General features: G+C 53.7%; 1 protein-coding gene across 1 annotated transcript in view; it reads left to right on the plus strand.

Annotated features, from left to right (window-relative positions):
• Positions 1-18030, plus strand: part of DKK3 (dickkopf WNT signaling pathway inhibitor 3) — a 51188-nt gene extending 33158 nt beyond the window's left edge. The window contains exons 5-8 of the mRNA XM_042233057.1: positions 12786-12878; positions 14205-14349; positions 15497-15653; positions 16444-18030. Coding sequence (XP_042088991.1) covers positions 12786-12878; positions 14205-14349; positions 15497-15653; positions 16444-16663 — 615 coding nt within the window. The 3' untranslated portion in view covers positions 16664-18030. The remainder of the gene's footprint in view (positions 1-12785; positions 12879-14204; positions 14350-15496; positions 15654-16443) is intronic.
• The last annotated feature ends 1458 nt before the right edge of the window (positions 18031-19488 follow it).

A 19488-nucleotide genomic window follows, 5' to 3' on the forward strand; every position in this document is an offset into this window, starting at 1 on the left:
GCATCCCCCTAGCATAGAGCCTTGGTTCAGAGGGCAAGCATCTGAAGAGGGAGCAAGCCAAGAAAAGGCCGTATTGCCTGTGACCTAACCCTGAAAGTCACACAGCATCACCGCACCCGATCCGTTAGAAGTGAGCCTGGGTGCTCTTCGAGGGTAGACAGGATGGTTGAGGGGACTGCCCTTTCTGTTGTCCAACTACCTATTTCAAGAAACAGTCCAAAGATGCTGGAAGTGCTCTGGTGAAACGAGGCTGGTGACTCAAGTGAAAGGTCTAAGAGAGCTTTGGAAATTCAGTCATGAAGACCCACCTTGGGTTGCCTAGAGACACCAAAGACCAGCCAGCCACCGGTCACCTGGGCTGATGCTGGACGGGCTCATCCCTCAGAGAGAAAAGCCATTTACAGACACTAGAACCAACCCCCCACCCCCAGCTTGAGTCTTGAATCTTGGCTTTTCCACTCTCAGGCTCAGCAAGTCTTATAAATGCCTGCTGGTCTTTGGAACCTGAACATCATCCTCTTTCCTCCCAAATTTCATTGGGGTAGATGCTGGGGGCGGGGGCACCCAGGAAACAGGCCCTCACTACCCACTGGGAAGGGTCAGGAAGGTCTCTGGGGAGGGCACACTGCTGCTTCTTGAAGGTGAATTGGCAGAGTGGGGAGGTGAGGGCATTCAAGAAGCAGGGATCAAAGCTGGGCCTTGAGGAGGTAAGGAACCTGGACTGGAAAGCAGGTTGGGAACTCTGTGCCATGCAGAGATTGGACTCAGGTCGTGGTTGGCAGGGAAGGTGGAGAGACTGTGAGTTACAAGATAGAGTATCTTCAGAGAGACGTTCTCATGGGAACTCACAGCCTGGGTGAATAATCCAGGGTCCATGATCCTTGAGCCCTGCAGATCCAGACACTGGACAACCTTGGCCCTCTTGCTAACTGAGCTCGGACCTCACTGATGTGTAGTTTTTAGTTTGCAGGGGTGAGGAGCATCTCTTTCCGGTGGCAGGAATGTTGAGGACCCATCAGGGTCCTCCCATCTGGTGTCAGGGTCTTGGGGAGCTGGGTGGGTTATCTGAGGGTTGCCGGGTGAGTGGAAATTTCAGCTGAGGGGGCAGTCCACCTTTCTAGGTCTGCCTGGTGCAGGCAGGGCAGAGGCCTCCCCGGGCAGGGACTCTGGGCCCTGTCTCAGGTCACAGGGGGACACACCTGTTTTTACCCACCTCTGCCCTTGTCACACTTAGTCATTATGTCACCATCACAGATGCAGTCTGGCTGCTCCCCGGGCCTGGAGGGCCGCCCGTCTCCTCCGATTTGACATTGATTGAATTAGTCCAACTTCAGCCTTCTTCAGCTCCGTCTGCTGGAGCAGCTTTCAGAACAATTATGAATAGGCTTCTGATGAGTCGGGCCGCAGGTTTCTTCTGCACTAACTGTGTCCTGTGTGCCTTGGGTGAAGGTCAGGCCTGATTCTGAGTCTGTTTTTTAATTTTTTCAGGCCATGCAAACTCAAAGCCTCAGAAACATGGATAGGGAGAGGGTGAGGGGCTCAGTTGACTGCTTCTAACCGTGGTGGTTGACAGCACTCCATTGGTTAAACACAACTCAGACAGGTGAAGTAGAAGCTTTTTTGGAATTAGATATGGTTGCCAGTTCTCCAGAGGAAACGTGGCTCAGGCTGAAAGAATGTGTTGGGTAGTTCCCGGAGTGTGGGCCTGGCCAACTCAGTGGCCTGTCCCGGCTGCAGTCTGGAATACCTGCTCTCCATCCTGAAGACCTGTGGGTGTGAAGGTCTCCCGAGGGCCCAGGGTGGGGGCAGTGGGGCAGGGGGAGAGGAGGTCTCGGGGCCCAGGTCCCGAGTGACATGGGCATAGAGGGCTTCAGCGTGCAGCTCTCAGCACCTGGCCTGCCAGCCCAGTGGGGCCGCATTTTCCTCTTTCACGGGCTGTGTGGTTGGGGAAGAGAGGTTGGCAGAGCAGTGCCAGGAGCCCCAAGGCCTTTGCAGATGCCGGGGCTTAGGATAATGACAGCTGGCGTTGGCTCCTGGCTCTGGCCCCGTGTTTTTTGGCAGGGCGGTCTCTGTGTTGTGGGCCAGGCCAGAGCCCTGGGTGAGGTCTCTGGCCCCTGCCTGCCCCGAGCTGGCTGAAAGTCTCCAAGGCAGCATCCAGGAGAGGCTAGGGGCCCCGCTGTGCTGGAGACAAATGGCACAGGAGTCTTACAGGCTCCTGCAGTTGGCCCTGGTCACAGAAGGATGCTGAGGAGCCGGGAAACCCTGTAGAATGAAGGAGAGACTGCCTGCTGCACGCTCTCAGCATCGCTTCTCACGCTGCAGGCACTTGCACCAGGGGCGCAGACTTGGGGACCCTGCCTTCCCTTGGAGGTAGAGCTGGCGGCTCCCCGCCTCCCCCGGAGGCCTCCTGCCCCACACGTCTCCCTCCTGCCTCTCTGCCTGGGCCCCTGGGGCCTGCTGTTATTTCCCTAGAGCACTGGGTTGGAGTCGGTGGAACTCCTGGGCTTGAGTGGCCCTCCCTACCACTTCTTACCCATGACCTCTGCAAGTGACTTCACTGCCTTGGTTTCCTCATCTGTAAAATTGAGCTTCTCTTGCTCACTTTGGAAGACAGTGCCTAGCACCCAGGGTGAAATTGAATCATGTATTGCCCAGCCCCTTGCATGCCCAGTTGTATCCCTGGCCCCCTTGTAGTTTTGTGCACCTGTCCTCCTCGCCTGCATCTCCTCCATAGCCAAGGGCTCCTCCAGGGTGAAGCAGAAGGTTGTCTCGTGGTGATGGGTTGAGCGCCCTGGCTGCATCTGACATCCTCGATCTTTTCAGTAGGAAGGTATTCACTGTAGAATGAGATCCCCTGGCCCCAACTTAAGCTCAAAGCTTGCGTTCCCATGGTCACCTTTTCAGCTCCTGCAATGAGTTAAGCTTTGCAAACAGAGCTGAGCCCGGAGGGTTGAGTCTTGAGGACCAGACACTCTTCCAAGTGCATGCCTGTTTTATCTCTTTTCGTCTGTCCAGCAGCCTCTTGAGGTTTTCCATTGTCCAGTTAAGGAAACAGAGGCTTAGGAATTTGCCCAAGATCACCCGGCTTGTAAGTGGACCCATATTCAAATCCAGACTTGGGCCCCAAAGCCTGCGTCTCCCCGCCTCATGCTGCCCCAGGTACACAGGTGCCACGTGGCCTTGAGGGGCTGGAGGACACGGAGTAACCAGCAGTGTGGTGAGTACAGCAACAGGAGAGAGAGGTCTAGGGGTGTGCTCCTGGGGTGCCCAGGGCTTTCTCAGTGTCAGCAACGCAGGGCCTACGTCCTGAGAAGCACCCCCATCCTGGGCACAACAGGACAGTTTGTGCCCATGGTCTGCTTTTCTCTGTGGGCCTGTCTCTCTGCTCAGGAGGGCTGGGGGTCAGAGAACAGCCCTGCGGCTGGATGGGACATTCGTTTATCTCAGACTGTACTGTGTTTGCATCCCAGGAGCATTCAGGGCTTGGCATCAGCACCCCACACCCCAGGCCAGCAGAAGAGCATCCATCCAAACCAGCCAGGACTTCCTGGCTGATGGGGGTTCAGCCAGGAGACCTTATTCTGGTTGCTGAGGTCAAAATCCTTCAGAACAAGCAGTCTCTCCCCCGACCCCATCCCCTCTGTCACCTCGCCCAGGGAGACTGCAAGCTCAGCAACAGAGGCTGGACGTGTTTGGAAGGACTGGAAGAGAGGAGATTTGGCCACAGGCTTGTTGGGTGGCCAACAAGCCTGGCTTGTGGGTGTCAGATTCTTAGAGCTGCCAGAATAAAGAACCACAAGCTGGGTGACCAGATGACTCAACAGAAGTGTGTGGTCTCCCAGCTCAGGAGGCTGGAGGCCTGAAGTCGAGGTGTTGGCCAAGGAGGGTGCTCTGAGGGCTGGGAGGGAGCAGTTTGTCGATGGCCATCTTCTCTCCATTTTTCACAATGTCTTCTTCCTCCAGTGTCTATCTCTGTGACCGAATTTCCCCCTTTCATTAAGACACTGGGTATATCGGACTAGGGCCCACCCTAGTCACCTCATCTTAAGTAATTATATCTGCACTGGCCCTGTTTCTAAATACAGTCACATTCTGAGACATGTCTGCTGAAAAACAGCACAACCTGCAGGGTGAGAGTTTCATGGCATTCCGTGGGCATTCTGAGGACGTCAAGCTTGGGAGATGGGACCCTGAGATGACTCTGAGGGATTGTTCTGAAGAGGCAAGGGTGGACTGGGGGGAGCCAGGGTGCATAGGAGTTTTTGTAACAAAGACCAGGTAGTCAGAACATCAAAAGATGACTATTAATTAAAGAAAGCCAGACATCTCATGTTAAGGAATTAAGTGCTTTTCTGTGTATGAGAAGATGAAAGAGTGTGGGTTCACTGACGTCATTCCTTTGATGTGCACCTCAGCTACCTGCAGCTAACGTCCTACTTTCTCCATCCTGAGTTCCCTCGGGGAGCACAGCTCGGGGTGAGGCTGAGGGCTTGGCACTGGGCAGCCCCTTTGGTTTGTCTCCATCCTGAGTTCCCTCAGGGCTCACAGTTCGGGGCTGCTGTCATGAGATGGCTTGACGGCTGAAGCATCCTTTGTTTACTGACAGGACAGGCGGTGTCCCAAGTCCAGATACTCGGGATCAGGACTTCAACGTGTGAATTTGGGGGGAGCATAATTCAATCCATACCTGTGCATTTAGAGGCAACAGGGTGTGATGGAAGGAGCGAGTCTCAGCTTGGAGGTCTGATGGATTTGAGTTTAAATCTTAGTTTCCAGTTATATTGATGACTTTGGGCTCTGAGCCTCGGTTTCATTACCTGCGAAGTGGAGTCTGGCCTTCAGTTTATCTATGTATTTTCAACTGAAGGACAACTCCTCTTCTCCAGGCACATGCTGGGGGACATGAAGTGACCTCATGGGGCTGTGGGGACAGAGAGCGCCATGGAAGCCGCAGCAGGTGCTGACACACAGCAGGTGCTCTCTGAACATTCCCTGCTGCAGTGGGAGATGCTCCGAGGGCCAGAGTTTCAGCTGGTGCAGGTCCCCTGGGCCCTCATTTCATGGGCCTGGCTTGTTCCCCTGAAGATGGGCTGCTTCTCAGAGCCCTGGGCTTGAGAGGAGGCTGTGGACAGCCCCTGCAGGGTCCCCAGGCGCCTCCTCCTTCAGGCCTCCTGATGCAGGAGAGTCTGGATTCTTAGGGACTGTGGGCAGCATGCCCTGGCCAGCATGAGAAGCGGAGTGCGGCAGCAGGAGGATCAGAGATGCTGTGCCCCCTTCGTTCGCCTACATAGAAGCCGAGGAGAGCCTCACAGGGTTCCTGTGCTGTTTTCCTCCTTTGCCTCCCCTGGGTAAACTCCGAAATGGAAACTCAAAGACTCAGGATGGCTCCTCCGCCATTTTCCACTATTTCATGATAGTGTTGAAGCCCGAGGGCCATTTCCCGGCCCAGCATCCTGCCAAACCTCCAGCATGTTCCCGGCCTCCCCGCCTCCCCGCCGGCATCTGAGCTGAGTGCTGTGTAGGCTTCTGGCCAGAGCCTTCTAAATATAGCTCTGTCCTCAGAGCAACAAAGCCCTGATCCCACAAGTGGCATCCGGCCTGACGGCAGGCCTCTGGGCTGTTTGTCAGGCTTCCCCACCAGGATGGGAGAGAGGAACGGGGACAGACAGGGAGTGGCCAGGACCAGAGGAGCCGCCGAAGAAGCTGGTTCTGTGACGCGTGAGGCCCAGACACCTGTGCCCTTGGCCCTGAGTTCCTGCCTCCTGTCTCTGGCGATGTGTGGGGCCCAGGCCTTGTCCCAGGCCGGCTCTGCTAAGCCAGGACTGAGGGTCAGGAGACTGGTCCAGGGAAAGAAGGGTGAGAAGGGAGAGAAGAAGGGTGATCCTCTCAGGAGGAGACAGAAAGATCCTGTCTTTAGGGTCAGGCCCACTGGCCTGGACTCACAACGGCATGTCTAGGCTGGGTGACCCTGGGCAGATTCTTCACCTTAAATCTCAGTTTCCACGTCTGGGAAGCCTGGATTCTAAGGCCCACACTGGGGGGATTCAGGAGAAGTGGTGCAGGGTGGAGGCAGTAATGGCTCCACGGTGCCTGGGGCTGGTGCTCGGATGCTGCGGGCAGCTGGTGTGGGCTCAGCTTGTCCTCTTGGCCCAGCACCTCATCCCACCTGCTCTGCGGTACTCTAATGACCCTCCATTCTGCATCTTTAATTTCACCTCGTGGGTGTAGCATGGAGCCTCTCTTGCAGACACAGTGACCTGAGAGGTACCCTGAACCCAGAACATCCACCACCTGTTAGGTCCCAGCCAAGCCTCTCTCCCCACTCACAGGCCTATCATTTCAGAACTCACCTCTTCAGCCATGCTATGTCCAGCTGAGTACTGAGACACCTTTAACACCTCTGCTCAAATATGAACATAGCCATTGAGCACTGGTAAAAGAAGCTAGAATTATTAAAAATAATGAAATCCTGGATTTCTCAACATCAGGCCTGGCTCTGGGAGCACCAATCCATGTCTTCCCCTCCCATCCAGCTCAATTCTGTTTAAGGCAGGGGGACCCGACCTGTTCCCAGGTCTCTAACACCAAGGAAGGTGGGACCCTGCCCCCTACCACTAAGGGGTCCTCAGGAGAGACCCCAGCTTATAGCCTTACCATATGGAGAGCCCGAAAAAGAGGCCACTCTGCTGGAGACGCTTCACTGCTACAAGTGGTCCAGGCAGCTACCTACGCTTGGTGACACTCTGTGGATAGAGACTGGTCAGGATTAGGTGTGAAATGCCCAGGTGCTGGGAGGGGTCAAGATAGGGAGTTGTTGATGGAGGCATCAGCCCCTGTTGTTTAGACCTGCCTTTGTGCTAACAGCGAGTCCCCTGGCAAGGGGGATCCCTGGGGAAATCAGGGACTGGGGGCATTAGGATCCCCAGTCTTCTGTTGCTATGACTACATGGGGTTAGGATGCCCTGTCTTTTGTTGCTATGGCTACATTAACAGAGCACAAACTCAGCACCACAGCGCTGTGAGATAGGTCACAGCTATGAAGTGGCAAAATCAGAATTCTGTTTCTGCTCTTGTGGCCTTTAGGGGCTCTTCACAGTTTGAAGTTCCAAGGTTTCCCGTATGATCACGATTCTCAAAGAGCATTTCTAGAGGCTGCTGGAAATACACACCCACAACAAGCAAGCTGGCAGACCATTAACAGAGCACTGAGCTTTCTTGGGGGGCAGTCATGCTGAAATAACCTGCCAGAGCCCCTGGAGGTAGCAGAAACATGTCAGCAAAGGAAACCATCTCTTTAGTGTATTTGGATTTTTCAGAAGTGTTTGGCAAAGTTCTGTGCTGAAAAATTTTCCATACATAGAAAAAAAAAATTAATTGCTTTGCTGTGGCTTTGTAGGGATTGCTTTGTTCTGCATTAGGAGTCAATTCAGGGAAAGGAAGATATTCCTGAGGATAAACCTGTTCTTTTCTTGATGGAGAGCTGTGAACAGGAAAGGGTCTTAGCTCATTTATTTTTTTAATTTTTATTTTTTTTCTGCCATGCTGCAAGGGATTGAAAGCACCAAGTCCTAACCACTCTACCACCAGGAAATTCCCAGCACATTATCTTTTTAGTTAAAGATCTGGAAGAGAAAGTATATAGTGAAAATTCCATATAGGATTATTGGAGAATGAGAAATCAAATTAATGGAACATGCATATTTTCTAGCTTCGGTTCCCAAATCATTGCTAACAGTCAGCATTTTGTAGGCTGGATTGCTCCGGTAATGGACGAGTGATTCCATCCACTTGATATATACATCCACCGGGTGCCCCCACGTGCTGGGTCCACACACATGTCCTACACATTGTTATTCTGCTTTACAAAAGTGGGATTGCATGCTTCTTCCACTTGCTTGTTTTATTTACTGATGGACTGTAAGCATCACAGTGCAAACAACTACCTCATCCTTTTTAGTGCCTGCCTGGTGCCATTTTCCCTTGAAATGGTTGTACAATAATTTAATCAGTCCCCTCTTCTCGAGCATTTCCATTATTTCTGGATTGCGAATATTATACCAGTGTAGCCTGAAACATCCCTGTGCTCGGATATTGCACATATTGATGGATGAGTGTTTCTGAGGATAGCCACCTGAGTGGACATACTCGCTCAAAGGATCTGTATGCATTTACATTTTTGATAGATGCTGATGAATTTGCCTGCAAAGCGTATCTACTTAAATTTTAATAACCCGCAAATTACCATCTGGCCATGCTCAGTTTCTCAAATCCCTACCCACACTGGATATTATACTAGTTTCCTATTGCTTCCATCACAACTTATTGTATATTTGCTGTTGTTGTTGTTCAGTCGTATTGGTTGTTGTTCAGTCGCTCAGTCATGTCCGACTCTTTGCAGCCCCATGGACTACAGGCTTGCCTGTCCTTCCCCATCTCCTGGAGTTTGCTCAAATTCATGTCCACTAAGTCAGTGGTGCCATCCCACCATCTCGTCCTCTGTCATCCCCTTCTCTTCCTGCCTTCAGTCTTTCCCAGAATCAGAGTCTTTTCCAATGAGTTGACTCTTCACGTCAGGTGACCAAAGTATTGGAGCTTCAGCATCAGTCCTTCCAATGAATATTCACGATTTCCTTTAACATTGTCTGGTTTGAGCTCCTTGCTATCATATCCACTATCATAAGCTATCATATATTTATTGGTTTAAAAACAGCAGGAATTTATTATCTTATGGTTCTGTAAGTCAGAAGTCCAAGGCTGGACTGAAATCAAAGTGTTGGCTGGGCTGTGGTCCTTCTGGAAGGTCTAGAGAGAGAATGATCCGTGGCCCATGGCACATCCATATTCAGTGCCAGTGAGGTCTGGATGACTGGGTGGGTGGGGTCTTTGCACATGGCTTTGCTCTGACACTGACTGCTGCTCCTTGCCATGCAGAAAGCCCCATACCATTACACTGGATGGCCCCGCATACCTGGGCTTCTTTCCTTACATCAGGTCAGCTGATTAGCATGCTTCATTCCACCCATGACTTTATGCCCTGGCCATGTAACATGACATGTCCACAGCTCCCAGGGAGGAGGGTGTGGGCATTGTGCAGGAGGGGCCAGTATCCTGCCTTCTGCAAATAGGATCGGACTTTTTGTTTCTGCTCTAAGTGAAAGCATGGTACCCTGCTCTTTTAAGTTGTGTCTTCTTGGTTATTGGTGAGGTCAAATATCTTTTCTGTGTGAGAAAAACAAACTAGCTTCTCTGGTAGTAAGTTGTCTGTTCTTACCCTTCTTTATCATTCAATTATAAATGATAAATCTTTGAGGGCAAGGGCCTTCTCATATTCACGATTGCGTCAGTGCTTCAAAATGTAGCCCAGTTCAGAGAACAGCCTTGCTGCGTGTGGGCCCCCTGCTTTTCTCTCCCTCCCTCCCACACCAAGTTCTTGCTATTCTGTTTTGGAAAATATGTCAGATGCTTCTGGTTGAACTGGCTGAGTTGAGTCTGTGTCCAGGAAGGCATGATGGCTGAGTGCTTTACTTATGGGCTCTGGGGTCACACAGACTGAGAGCCCTGTCCCCGGCTCAGCCCCTGATTCAGGAGGCTCTTCCACCGTCTCCGAGATTCAGTTTTCTCCCTGGTAAGAACAGCAGTGGTGGCCTGCTGACCTTTTCGGGTTGCTGTGCTGGGAGCCAGGGGCAAGGGTGACCCCTTCTGAAAGGCAGACCCTGCCTGCTGAGCTGCTGCACTTGCCGTGGCGATGGACGCCATGGGCGGAGCCGTGGGTGGGAGGTGGAGGCGTGGGCTGCTGGGCCAGGATGAGTGGGACTCTGGGGAGACACAGAGAAGAGCACGTTTAGGTCGTTCTGCAGTCCATGGGGTCACTAAGAGTCAGACATGACTGAGAGACTTCACTTTTTTCACTTTTCCCTTCCATGCATTGGAGAAGGAAATGGCAACCCACTCCAGTGTTCTTGCCTGGAGACTCCCAGGGACGGGGGAGCCTGGTGGACTGCCGTCTCTGGGGTCGCACAGAGTCGGACACGGCTGAAGCGACTTAGCAGCAGCAGCAGCAGCAGCAGGTGATGGGCGGCGTGCTATCTTTCTGTTACTGAACCACACTTGGGCCCGCTTGCCCACATGCAGTAAAGCCAACCTGCTGACACCAGGTTGTGGTGGAGGAAAGTGCAGCGTTTGTTGTAAGGCCAAGCAGGGGGTACCCATGGCTAGAGCACAAAAGACCTGAACTCCCTTCTCCCAGAGAAGGGTTTTTGCTTTTAATTTTTATTGGAGTATAGTTGATTTGTGATGTTGTGTTAGTTTCAGGGGTAGAGCAGAGTGAGTCTGTTATATGTTTACATTCAGCCACTCTTTTTTTAAATTAGTTTCCCATGTAGGCCACTCCAGAGTACTGAGTGGAGTTGCCTGCGCTCTGCAGCAGATTCTTATTAGTTGGGGATTGACAAATACAGATTACTATCCCGGGGACGGGGGAGCCTGGTGGGCTTCCGTCTATGGGGTCGCACAGTCGGACACAACTGAAGCGACTTAGCAGCAGCATGTATAAAACAGAGAGCTAATAAGAACCTGCTGTAGAGCACAGCAAAGTGCTTTTCAAGACAAAAGGAGGGAGAGAGTTGCGCCTGTGTTTGACCAGTTCGTGGACAGTCTTCTGAGTTGGTGGCGACGTGATCAGGAGTCGTCATCATCAAGCTTCTGGTCCCAGCTCTTCTGGGGTGTGTTTGTGGTCAGCATGCAGGTGACTTCTTCCACCTGGTGGGGGTTTTAGTGTCTGTCAAACAGCTGAAGGCTATGGCTCTGAGTATTGTCTGTAGTCCTGGAGGAGGAGCTAAAGGTCCTAAACTTTTTTTAATGGCTAAACTATTATTAGTTTGTCTTGCTTGAGTGTTTTCCTATGGCTCTGCATTTTCTCACCTCTCTGATTAAATGTGTTCTTTGGAACTCAGGGAAGGCCTGAAGAGGCATAAGTTTTTCTACCAACAAGAGGCAAACAGGACAGGGGATTGGGGTCTGTCCCTGGGAGGCCCCAGAGGGTCCTGCTCGGTTACACTTGGACAGTTTTTTGTTTTTTTTTTTTTTTTTTGAGAAGTGACAGAAGAGATTCCAATCACTTTGCACTTATTCAGAGGTGTCAGAGCCCTGGTCCCTCCTGGAGCCCCTGGTGAGCGCAGAGCCTGGGACATGTGGGTGACTTGCACCGTATCCCCAGGCTGGCCTCCTGCTTGCCATCCCTCAGAGGGGCTGCGGGGAGATGGTGTCCAGTGGGACTGATGGTCCTCTCTGCTGGGCGAGCCTTGCTTGGTGAACAGAAGCATGACCTGTGCTCTGGGGTGTGCCAGGCTGGGGGTCAGTGCCAGGCCAGGGCTACAGCTGTCCTGTGCAGGAGCCAAACCTACAGTTGCTCTGAACTGAGTGCCCTTCTTCTCAGCCCTGCAGTGCTGACCAGGGGACACACCGGTCACTCCCAGGAACAGAGCTTCGTTCCCTGGGCTGCCTGGCCATAGCTGCCCTGCTGATCCCTAGTCCTGCACTCATGCTCTCGCCCTGGGGGAGTCCTTAGAAGACCCTGTTCATAGTCTCTTGTCCACACCCATTAGCCCTGGGTACCTCAGCTCAAGAGCACTCAGGCCAGGGCCTGCTCATCTGGGGCTCTCTGGGTCTGGCACCACGCTTGCTTTCAGCATGGCGCATGCCCAGGCAGAAGGAGAAGGCAGGCCCCTCCCTCCCTCCCCTCGACCCTTCCATAAGGTTTGCTGAGGCCCCCGAACACGTGCCTCAGGAGACTTTCTCTCCGTGGGTCTCAGACGGCCACATTGGGAGCCCTAAGCCCCCTCAGCCAAGGGCTGGTGGTGGAGGGGAGCCCCTGCCCTGAATACAGTACTGTCCTGGGGGACCCCTTGCCCTCCAAGCCTCAGTTTCCTGCTTGGCAGTGTGGGGCAAGTAACCCCTCCCTGCTGCCTGGTGGTGGAGTCATGAAGGGAGGTGGGACACGGAGCCCATGGGGCTGGCACCGTGAGTGGTTGTCAGTGGTTGATACGAGGCCTTTCACCTCCTCTGCCCTTCTTTCCCTCGGAAGCTGCCAGTCCCCAGGCCTGAGCCTGACAGCAGGTCTGGAGCTAAAGCAGCCATGCTCCTGCGGTGAAGGGTGACTGGCTGGGCCACAGCAGCCTCTCCCGTGGCCTCCTCCCTCTTCTGGGCCTCGGGGTGGAGAGATGCCTTCTCTCCCTTTCTTCACTCTCTCTCCTGCCGAGCAGGGCTGGCAGCCTTGAGAAGGCACCTGGGCTGGAGGGCTGGGTGCCAGACATACCCTTTCTCCTTCAACACTGTGGCAGCTCCTTGCCAGACAGCCCTGGACCCCAGATCAGGACCCCCAGGAGGGCCCGCTGCAGCCACCCCGCTGCACAGCCTCTGCAGCCCTTTCCCTCACCGTCAGCTGGGGTCTGCTGGGCCTGGACCCCAGCCCCTCCTGTGCAGCCGCCTGAGCCTGGAGCTCATTAGCTCTTCTTATTAAATCCATCTGCTCTGCCTTGAAGAATGGCCCAGAGTCTTCGTGCTCCCGCCGCGGGTATGTGAGGGGGAGGGCTGTACACAGACTCCACTGTGTGCGCCGGGTGCGGCACCCTGCAGGGCAGCAGCCTGGGCGTGCTGGGTGGGTGAGGGCCCTGCCAGCCTGGAGGCCATTCCCGTGGGCTAAGACTGGGATAAAGTGGGCCTTCCAGGGCGCATGGGTCAGCTGTTCTGCCTGTCACTGACGAAGCTGCTCCCTCCTCCCCGCCTAGGAGTGCATCATTGACGAGGACTGCGGGCCCAGCAGGTACTGCCAGTTTTCCAGCTTCGAGTACTCCTGCCAGCCGTGCCGGGACCAGCAGACTGTGAGTGTGCCCAGAGATCCTGGGGCAGCAGCACCTGAGCCATGGGGGCCCAGGCAAGGGCACCTGTGGGAGGAGGCCAGCAGCCCACGGTTCGTAGCTGGGCTTCCCGAAAGCCTCCTAAAGGGCCCCAGCGTGTCCACACTTGAAAGAGCTAGTCCATGGTGCCCGGTGGGGCTGACTCCTGGGGTGATCAGGAAGCCGTCTGCAGACATGCTGCCACCCTGCCCACCTAGTGATCTCTGGGCCCATCGCCTGCCTCATAGATACCAGAGATAGGGGGAGAGGGCTGAGGAGGAGGCCCCACCTCGTCCCTTCCCTGGGGAAGACCCATCCCAGCCAGCAACAGCAGGGCAGCCCTTGGGCAAGGAAGGGGCAACCCACCCCCACATCTTCCTCCCAGTCTGCTCTGCAGGGGTAGAAGGGGGCCCACAAAGAAGCCAGAGCATATTCCAGCTGGAGGTTCCACCAAGAAGCAGGAAGCCAGGGAAGAGAGACTTTCCCTCTGCCCAACAGATGCTTTGGACCCGACCATATATAGGCTTTCTTGTCCTTTCTGTTATTAAGGCAATCATACGGCCTGATAGGGCTTCCCAGGTGGCGCTAGTGGTAAAGAACCCACCTGCCAATGCAGGAGACACAGGAGACGTGGGTTCAGTTGGGAGGATCCCCTGGAGGAGGGCATGGCAACCCACTCTAGTATTCTCGCCTGGAGAATCCCATAGATGGAGGAGCCTGGTGAGCTACAGTCCACAGGGTCCTGAAGAGTCAGACACCACTGAGCAACTAACACTCCCTCCCTCCTTCATAACACATTTAGGAAGTCGAGGGCTTCTTGCTGCCCCACCTGGCCCTACCTGTGCTTGGGCGGCTGCTGGGTGCCACACACTCTGTGTGATTCCAGGGCCGAGGCACGCAGGGCCTGCCCATCCACAGGGCTGCCCAGGCTTGGGCCTTCGTTTAGTCAGGCAGTCAGATTCACGTTGCTGCCTGTGTCTGTGGGCCAGAAGCCATCTTCCTACCTGATAACAGGAGGCGAGGTCCAGGTCTGTGGGGGAGCCGAGGCGATGCGACCGTCCTCTGTGAAATCTCGAGCTGCGCAGGACTCCTGCAGATGCCATGCTTCCCTCCACCTGCTCAGCCCTCGTCTCCATCCCCTTGGCATCCCTAAAAGGCCTGCAGACCGAGGGGCTTGGTTTCCTCCTGTCTGTAATGGGAGGAGGATGTGGGTTCGCTGACCTGTGCTATCTCCAGGATCAGGAGTAGGAACAGGCTAGGCTCCTCCAGGTCTGTGAGCAGCTGGACCGTGTATCTTCCCTCCTCCTGCAGCTCTGCACCCGAGACAGCGAGTGCTGTGGAGACCAGCTGTGCGTGTGGGGTCGCTGCAGCAAAACTCCCGCTGCAGGCGGCAACGGGACCATCTGTGACAATCAGAGGGACTGCCAGCCGGGGCTGTGCTGTGCCTTCCAGAGAGGTGCGCGGGCGCCCCCCCGGGTGCTGGGCAAGCCCCGTCCCACGTACCAACACACTGGGCCTCCTGGGACCCTGCCCACGCCATCACACCTTTTTAGGGACCCCCTCCTGGGCAGGGTCCCCAGTACTCATTGGTATGCGTCTAAGCCCCACGACCTCTGCCTGGGGCCGAAGGCCAGCTCTCTGGGTCCCTGTCTGTTTTTTAGGGTGGGGGGCTGTGATGCCTAGAAACTTAATTCTTTCAGGATGCATGAGCCTGAGGGAGGGACACCCCCAGATGTGTGGATGAGGGCAGACCCTCACCCTACTCCTCATCCCCAGGCCCGCCCACTTTCTTGCCAGTGGGCCCCTTTCCCACTGCCCCCCCAGGTGAGGCTGGCTCAGCACTCCCCAGACCCTCCACTGCCCCAGTCCAGCGGTGCCCGCTGCCCCAGCGCTTTTCCTCAGGGACATGGCTTGCTGGTAGCATTCCTCTGGGAGCAGTGGTTGCTCCTGTCCTTTCACTTCAACTAGACCCTTCAGTTGGCCCTTCAAGGCCTTCGCTGGGTCCAGCTTGCTTGACCTCCTTTTCTCGCCACTCACTTCTTGGGTCTTTCGGGAATCTCATTGCCTCCCTCTCCCACCAGCCCAGCCTCAGGCCTTTGTTGGTCGTGTACCCACCCCCCTTTTTTCCCGTTTTTCTGTTTTATACACACACACACACACACACACACACACACACTTTTCATATTTTAATTATACAAATATATTTTCAATGTAGGAAGACTAGCAGGTACAGATAAGTCTTATCTATATCCTTTCAGATTTTCTTTGAACACACATATATGTATTTTGTTACAGTAATTCCTGCCTGTCCAAAAATACTTCAATGCCCTTTTCTAGTCTTAATTTCTTCAGACCTCTGGCCTCAAAACCCAGAACCAGCCCGTCTCTTCCAGGCAGTCCTAACTGCTCAAGCCTTCTCAGTTTGTTCCCTTCTGAGCCCATGCTGGTATTCTTGTTTCCTACCATTCCATGTCTTCAATCCTAACCTCTACTTTGGGGTTCACAGTGGAAGGTGGGAGGCCACACCCCATTTCTCTGCTCCTTCTCTTGGTGCCTGCCTGCCTGGTGCTGGGCGCGCAGAGGTGACTCTCGGCCGGTTCTAGGTCTGTTGTTTCCTGTGTGCACACCCCTGCCCGTGGAGGGTGAACTCTGCCATGACCCTGCCAGCCGGCTTCTGGACCTCATCACCTGGGAGCTGGAGCCCGATGGAGCTTTGGACCGGTGCCCATGTGCCAGTGGCCTCCTCTGCCAGCCCCATAGGTGAGGTCCCACCTGTCCTTCCTGTCGAGGGCCGAGAGCGCAGGAGGTGCCACCCAGTGGGGACCCAGGAGCAGAGGCTAGGGGGAGATATGGATTTAAGACAGGTTTAGTTTGAGGTGTCCTTGGGCTTTCCAGATGGAGGGCCCAATGGCGATCTTGAGAATGAGGGCTCAGGAGGTGTGGCCAGGGCACAGATCTGGGCTCATCCAGGTGGGGAGTTGAAGCCTCCTGGGTAGATGCCTTTAAAAAGACTGGGTGGGGAGGGCTCCCAGGCCCATCATGACGACAACCAGAGAAGAGGGCAGAGGAGACAGAAGGTGCGGGCAGAGAGGCAGGAGGGGGCCCGGGAGAGCGGCCAGCAGTTAGAGGCCGCGGAGGGATGCGAGGCGTCAGGCCTGCTGGAGGCTGGCTTCTCAGTGTGCGTCTCACTCAGCGGCCGCTGCTCTGCCTTCTTTCCCAGCAGAATCCAGGGTGGCTGGGCAGGTAGATAGAACTCTGGGTCCAGCCCACGGGCAGAGTGGGTGAGCTCTCAGGGGCTGCTTCTGCCTGGGGGGCTGGGCAGGCAAGGGGCTGTAAGCTGTCAGACCTCGGAGTCCTCGGGGTTGCCCCAGCGAGTCAGTCACAGGAGGACAGACCTGTGCTAGACACAGGAGAGCTGCCTTCTGAGGACACCTGCTCACAGGTGTCCCTCCATCGGGGTGTTTGAAGGCAAGGGGTTAGGGGAAGTTGAGCTGGGGTCGTGCAGTGGGCGGGGCCTTAGTTTGAGGGCTCCCCATTTCTCCCTCCACAGCCACAGCCTGGTGTACGTGTGTAAGCCCACCTTCGTCGGGGGCCGTGATGAGGACGGGGAGAGCCTGGTGCCGAGAGAGGCCCCTGATGAGTATGAAGATGGCAGCTTCATGGAGGAGGTGCGCCGGGAGCTGGAGAACCTGGAGAGGAGCCTGTCAGTGGAGATGGCTCTTGGGGAGCCTGGGGCTGCCTCTGAGCTGCTGGAGGGAGAGGAGATTTAGACCCAGGCCTGTTGTGTGGGTAGACGTGCAATAGAGTAGCTAATTTATTTCCCCAGCTGTGTCCCTAGGTGTGGGCTCACCAGGCTTTTTTCTGTGGCCTCTTCCCAGTACACTTTCCTTCTGGCTTGAAACAACATGAGGCGCTGCACCCTTGTCCAGCACGCCTCGCCCCACTGTGCATCCTCACAGCTCTGGTGCCTGGGGAAGACTGGGGTGTAGGAGGCTGAAGCAGAACAGGGCTGCTAAACTGGTCCAAAGTATTGGCGGCTCCGCCTCTGCTGGTTGGCAGATGGCATGTTTCGTTTTGTATGACATTGCCTTGAGTGTTGTTGGGGGCGGGGAGGGGATGGAAGAGGATGCAGAATTTCCCCATGATGGGTTTTAGAGGAATGTTGACTCTCAGACACGTGGAGAAGGATGCCCTGCTTTGCAAACGTAAACCTGTGAAAATGCAACCAGTGAATCTTCCATGCTGTTCCCGCCGTGGGCACAGGCATGCGCTGCCCTGGGCTGCTGCAGGTGAGATGTCTTCTGCGTTGCCTGCATCCATCCTCTCAGCAGTGTCACTCAGCTCCTACCTCTGTGCCAGGGCAGCAGTCCACGTCCTCTCACCACAGCCTGCTGAAGCAGGGTATTGTTCTCCTTGTTGGTCAGGATCTCGGAGGCTCAGAGATGTCATCTTGCTTGCCCAAGTCACACAGCTAGTAAAGACCAGAGCAGACTGCCCAGGTGTGACTCCAAGCCCAGTGCTCTCCCTACTGCTCCCCATCAGCTTCTGTGTGCCAAAAGTCCCCCCTATGAGGAGGACGAGATTTTTCTCTTTTTTTTGAGGCACATATGGAACAAAAGTCAACCTAGTTCACATATCCCTGTAAGGTTGAACTTCTACTGTTAGAAATACAGCATGCTTGCTGTGGGGGTGGCTGTCATTCTAGCGGAGACAGAAAGTACTAACATTGTTCCCTGTGGCAGTCAGTCACATCAGTAGCCTTGAAGGTACACATGACTGGAGCATAATAAACGTTAACTTGCCAGAAACAGTGCTTAGGTAATCGTAGGGCCAGGATTATAAATGAAATTTGTAAAATCACTTACCAACAACCGAAGACCATTATCAGCCACATGGAGAAAATCAAACCAAGCAAGGCTCTATGAAATATGGTTGTAATATCCAAGCTGAGAGCACTGAATTGTACGCTGTTCCATAAATGATATTTTCAGGTGTCATGGACTGTTTCCATCATGTATGCATCCAGAGTTATTAAATGTTAAAGTCACAATTGTATAAGCATGCTTTCTTTGAGTTTTAAATTATGTATAAACACATATGTTGCATTTAGAAACCAAGCATAAATCACTTAAACTACTCTTTTGTAACTCTTGGACTTCTTCTTCTTCTTCTTTTTTTTTTTTAAATAAATAGAAAACCCTTTCAGCCAGAAAAAATAAAAATGAACTGCATTGTCCAAAAAGGAAAAAAAAAAAACTCCTCCATAATGCAAAATTTCTAGGCAACTGAAGCATCAAAATATTTTAGAAATGTTAACCATTTTTGGATAGGAATTAGTCCTCAAGAGTGTCAGTGCTTCACTGTCTCTGGAAGAGTAAATGGAATGTGTAAGCCCTTTTTGGGGCTTCCCTGGTAGCTCAGCTGGTAAAGAATCTGCCTGCAATTCAGGAGACCTCGGTTCAATTCCTAGGTCAGGAAGATCCCCTGGAGAAGGGATAGGCTACCCACTCCAGTATTCTTGGGCTTCCCTGGTGGCTCAGATGGTAAATAATCCACCTGCAATGCGGGAGACCTGGGTTCAATCTCTGGGTTGGGAAGATCCCCTGGAGGAGGGGACACCAACCACTCCAGTATTGTTGCCTGGAGAATCCCCAGGGACTGTAGCCTGCCAGGCTCCTCTCTCCATTGGGTTGCAAAGAGTCGGACAAGACTGAACGACTAAGCACACAACCCAGCACATGCCCCTTTTGAGGGGAGGCTGCTTTAGTCAATTGCAGTTCCGGACCGAACACAGATCTTCAGGGACCATAATTCACAGTAATAAAGCTACTATATATGAAGGTCAGGGTGATATATGATGGACACCAGATTAGACAGTATACTCATATTCAGTCAATCTTCATTAAACCCATGAAGAGTATTTTCTTCATTTAGCAGATGAAATGGGAGACTCAAAAAGCCGAAGTGAAAGAGACGTCAAACAAAAACAATTATCTAGTACAGTATGCCCAGGATATACTGATAATTTAAAGATGGCGATACACAGCTGTTCTCTCTTCAGTGTCCACAGTCATCAGGACCACTCTGCATCCTTATTACTCACCAGATGCTCAGGCCCAGGTGCTGTGATATGCCCCAGGGGTACCAACTTGATCCAGACAGAGTCCCTTTCCTGAAGGTGTCCCAGCCGAGTGAGGGAGAGACACTGAATGCAGCATTGACAGAAGGCAAGCCATCAAACCCGGCATCTGCAGTGTTGCAGAAGCCTGACAGAGCAAGCCATCGACCCGGCATCTGCAGTGTTGCAGGAGCACACGGGAGCTTGGAGGAGCTGGGCGGGAACTGGCTTTCGGAGATGACAGTTGCTCAGGAGGGCGGAAGGAACAGGAAAGGGCATTTTGGGCCACAGGTGGAGGGAGGCAAAGAGGAGGGATGATGGTATACAAGAGTAACTGCAAGTAATGCACAGTGGCTAAGAGGTGAGATAAATTGAGCATTTGGAGAAGAGGCCGAAAATTACTTCATCCAAAAATTTATTGAGTACCTACTAAATGTCAGGCCCTATGTAAGGTGTCAGGGAGACAGTGGTACATGA

This window comes from Ovis aries, chromosome 15, assembly GCF_016772045.2.
Source record: "Ovis aries strain OAR_USU_Benz2616 breed Rambouillet chromosome 15, ARS-UI_Ramb_v3.0, whole genome shotgun sequence".
In the NCBI taxonomy this organism is placed as follows: Eukaryota; Metazoa; Chordata; class Mammalia; order Artiodactyla; family Bovidae; genus Ovis; species Ovis aries.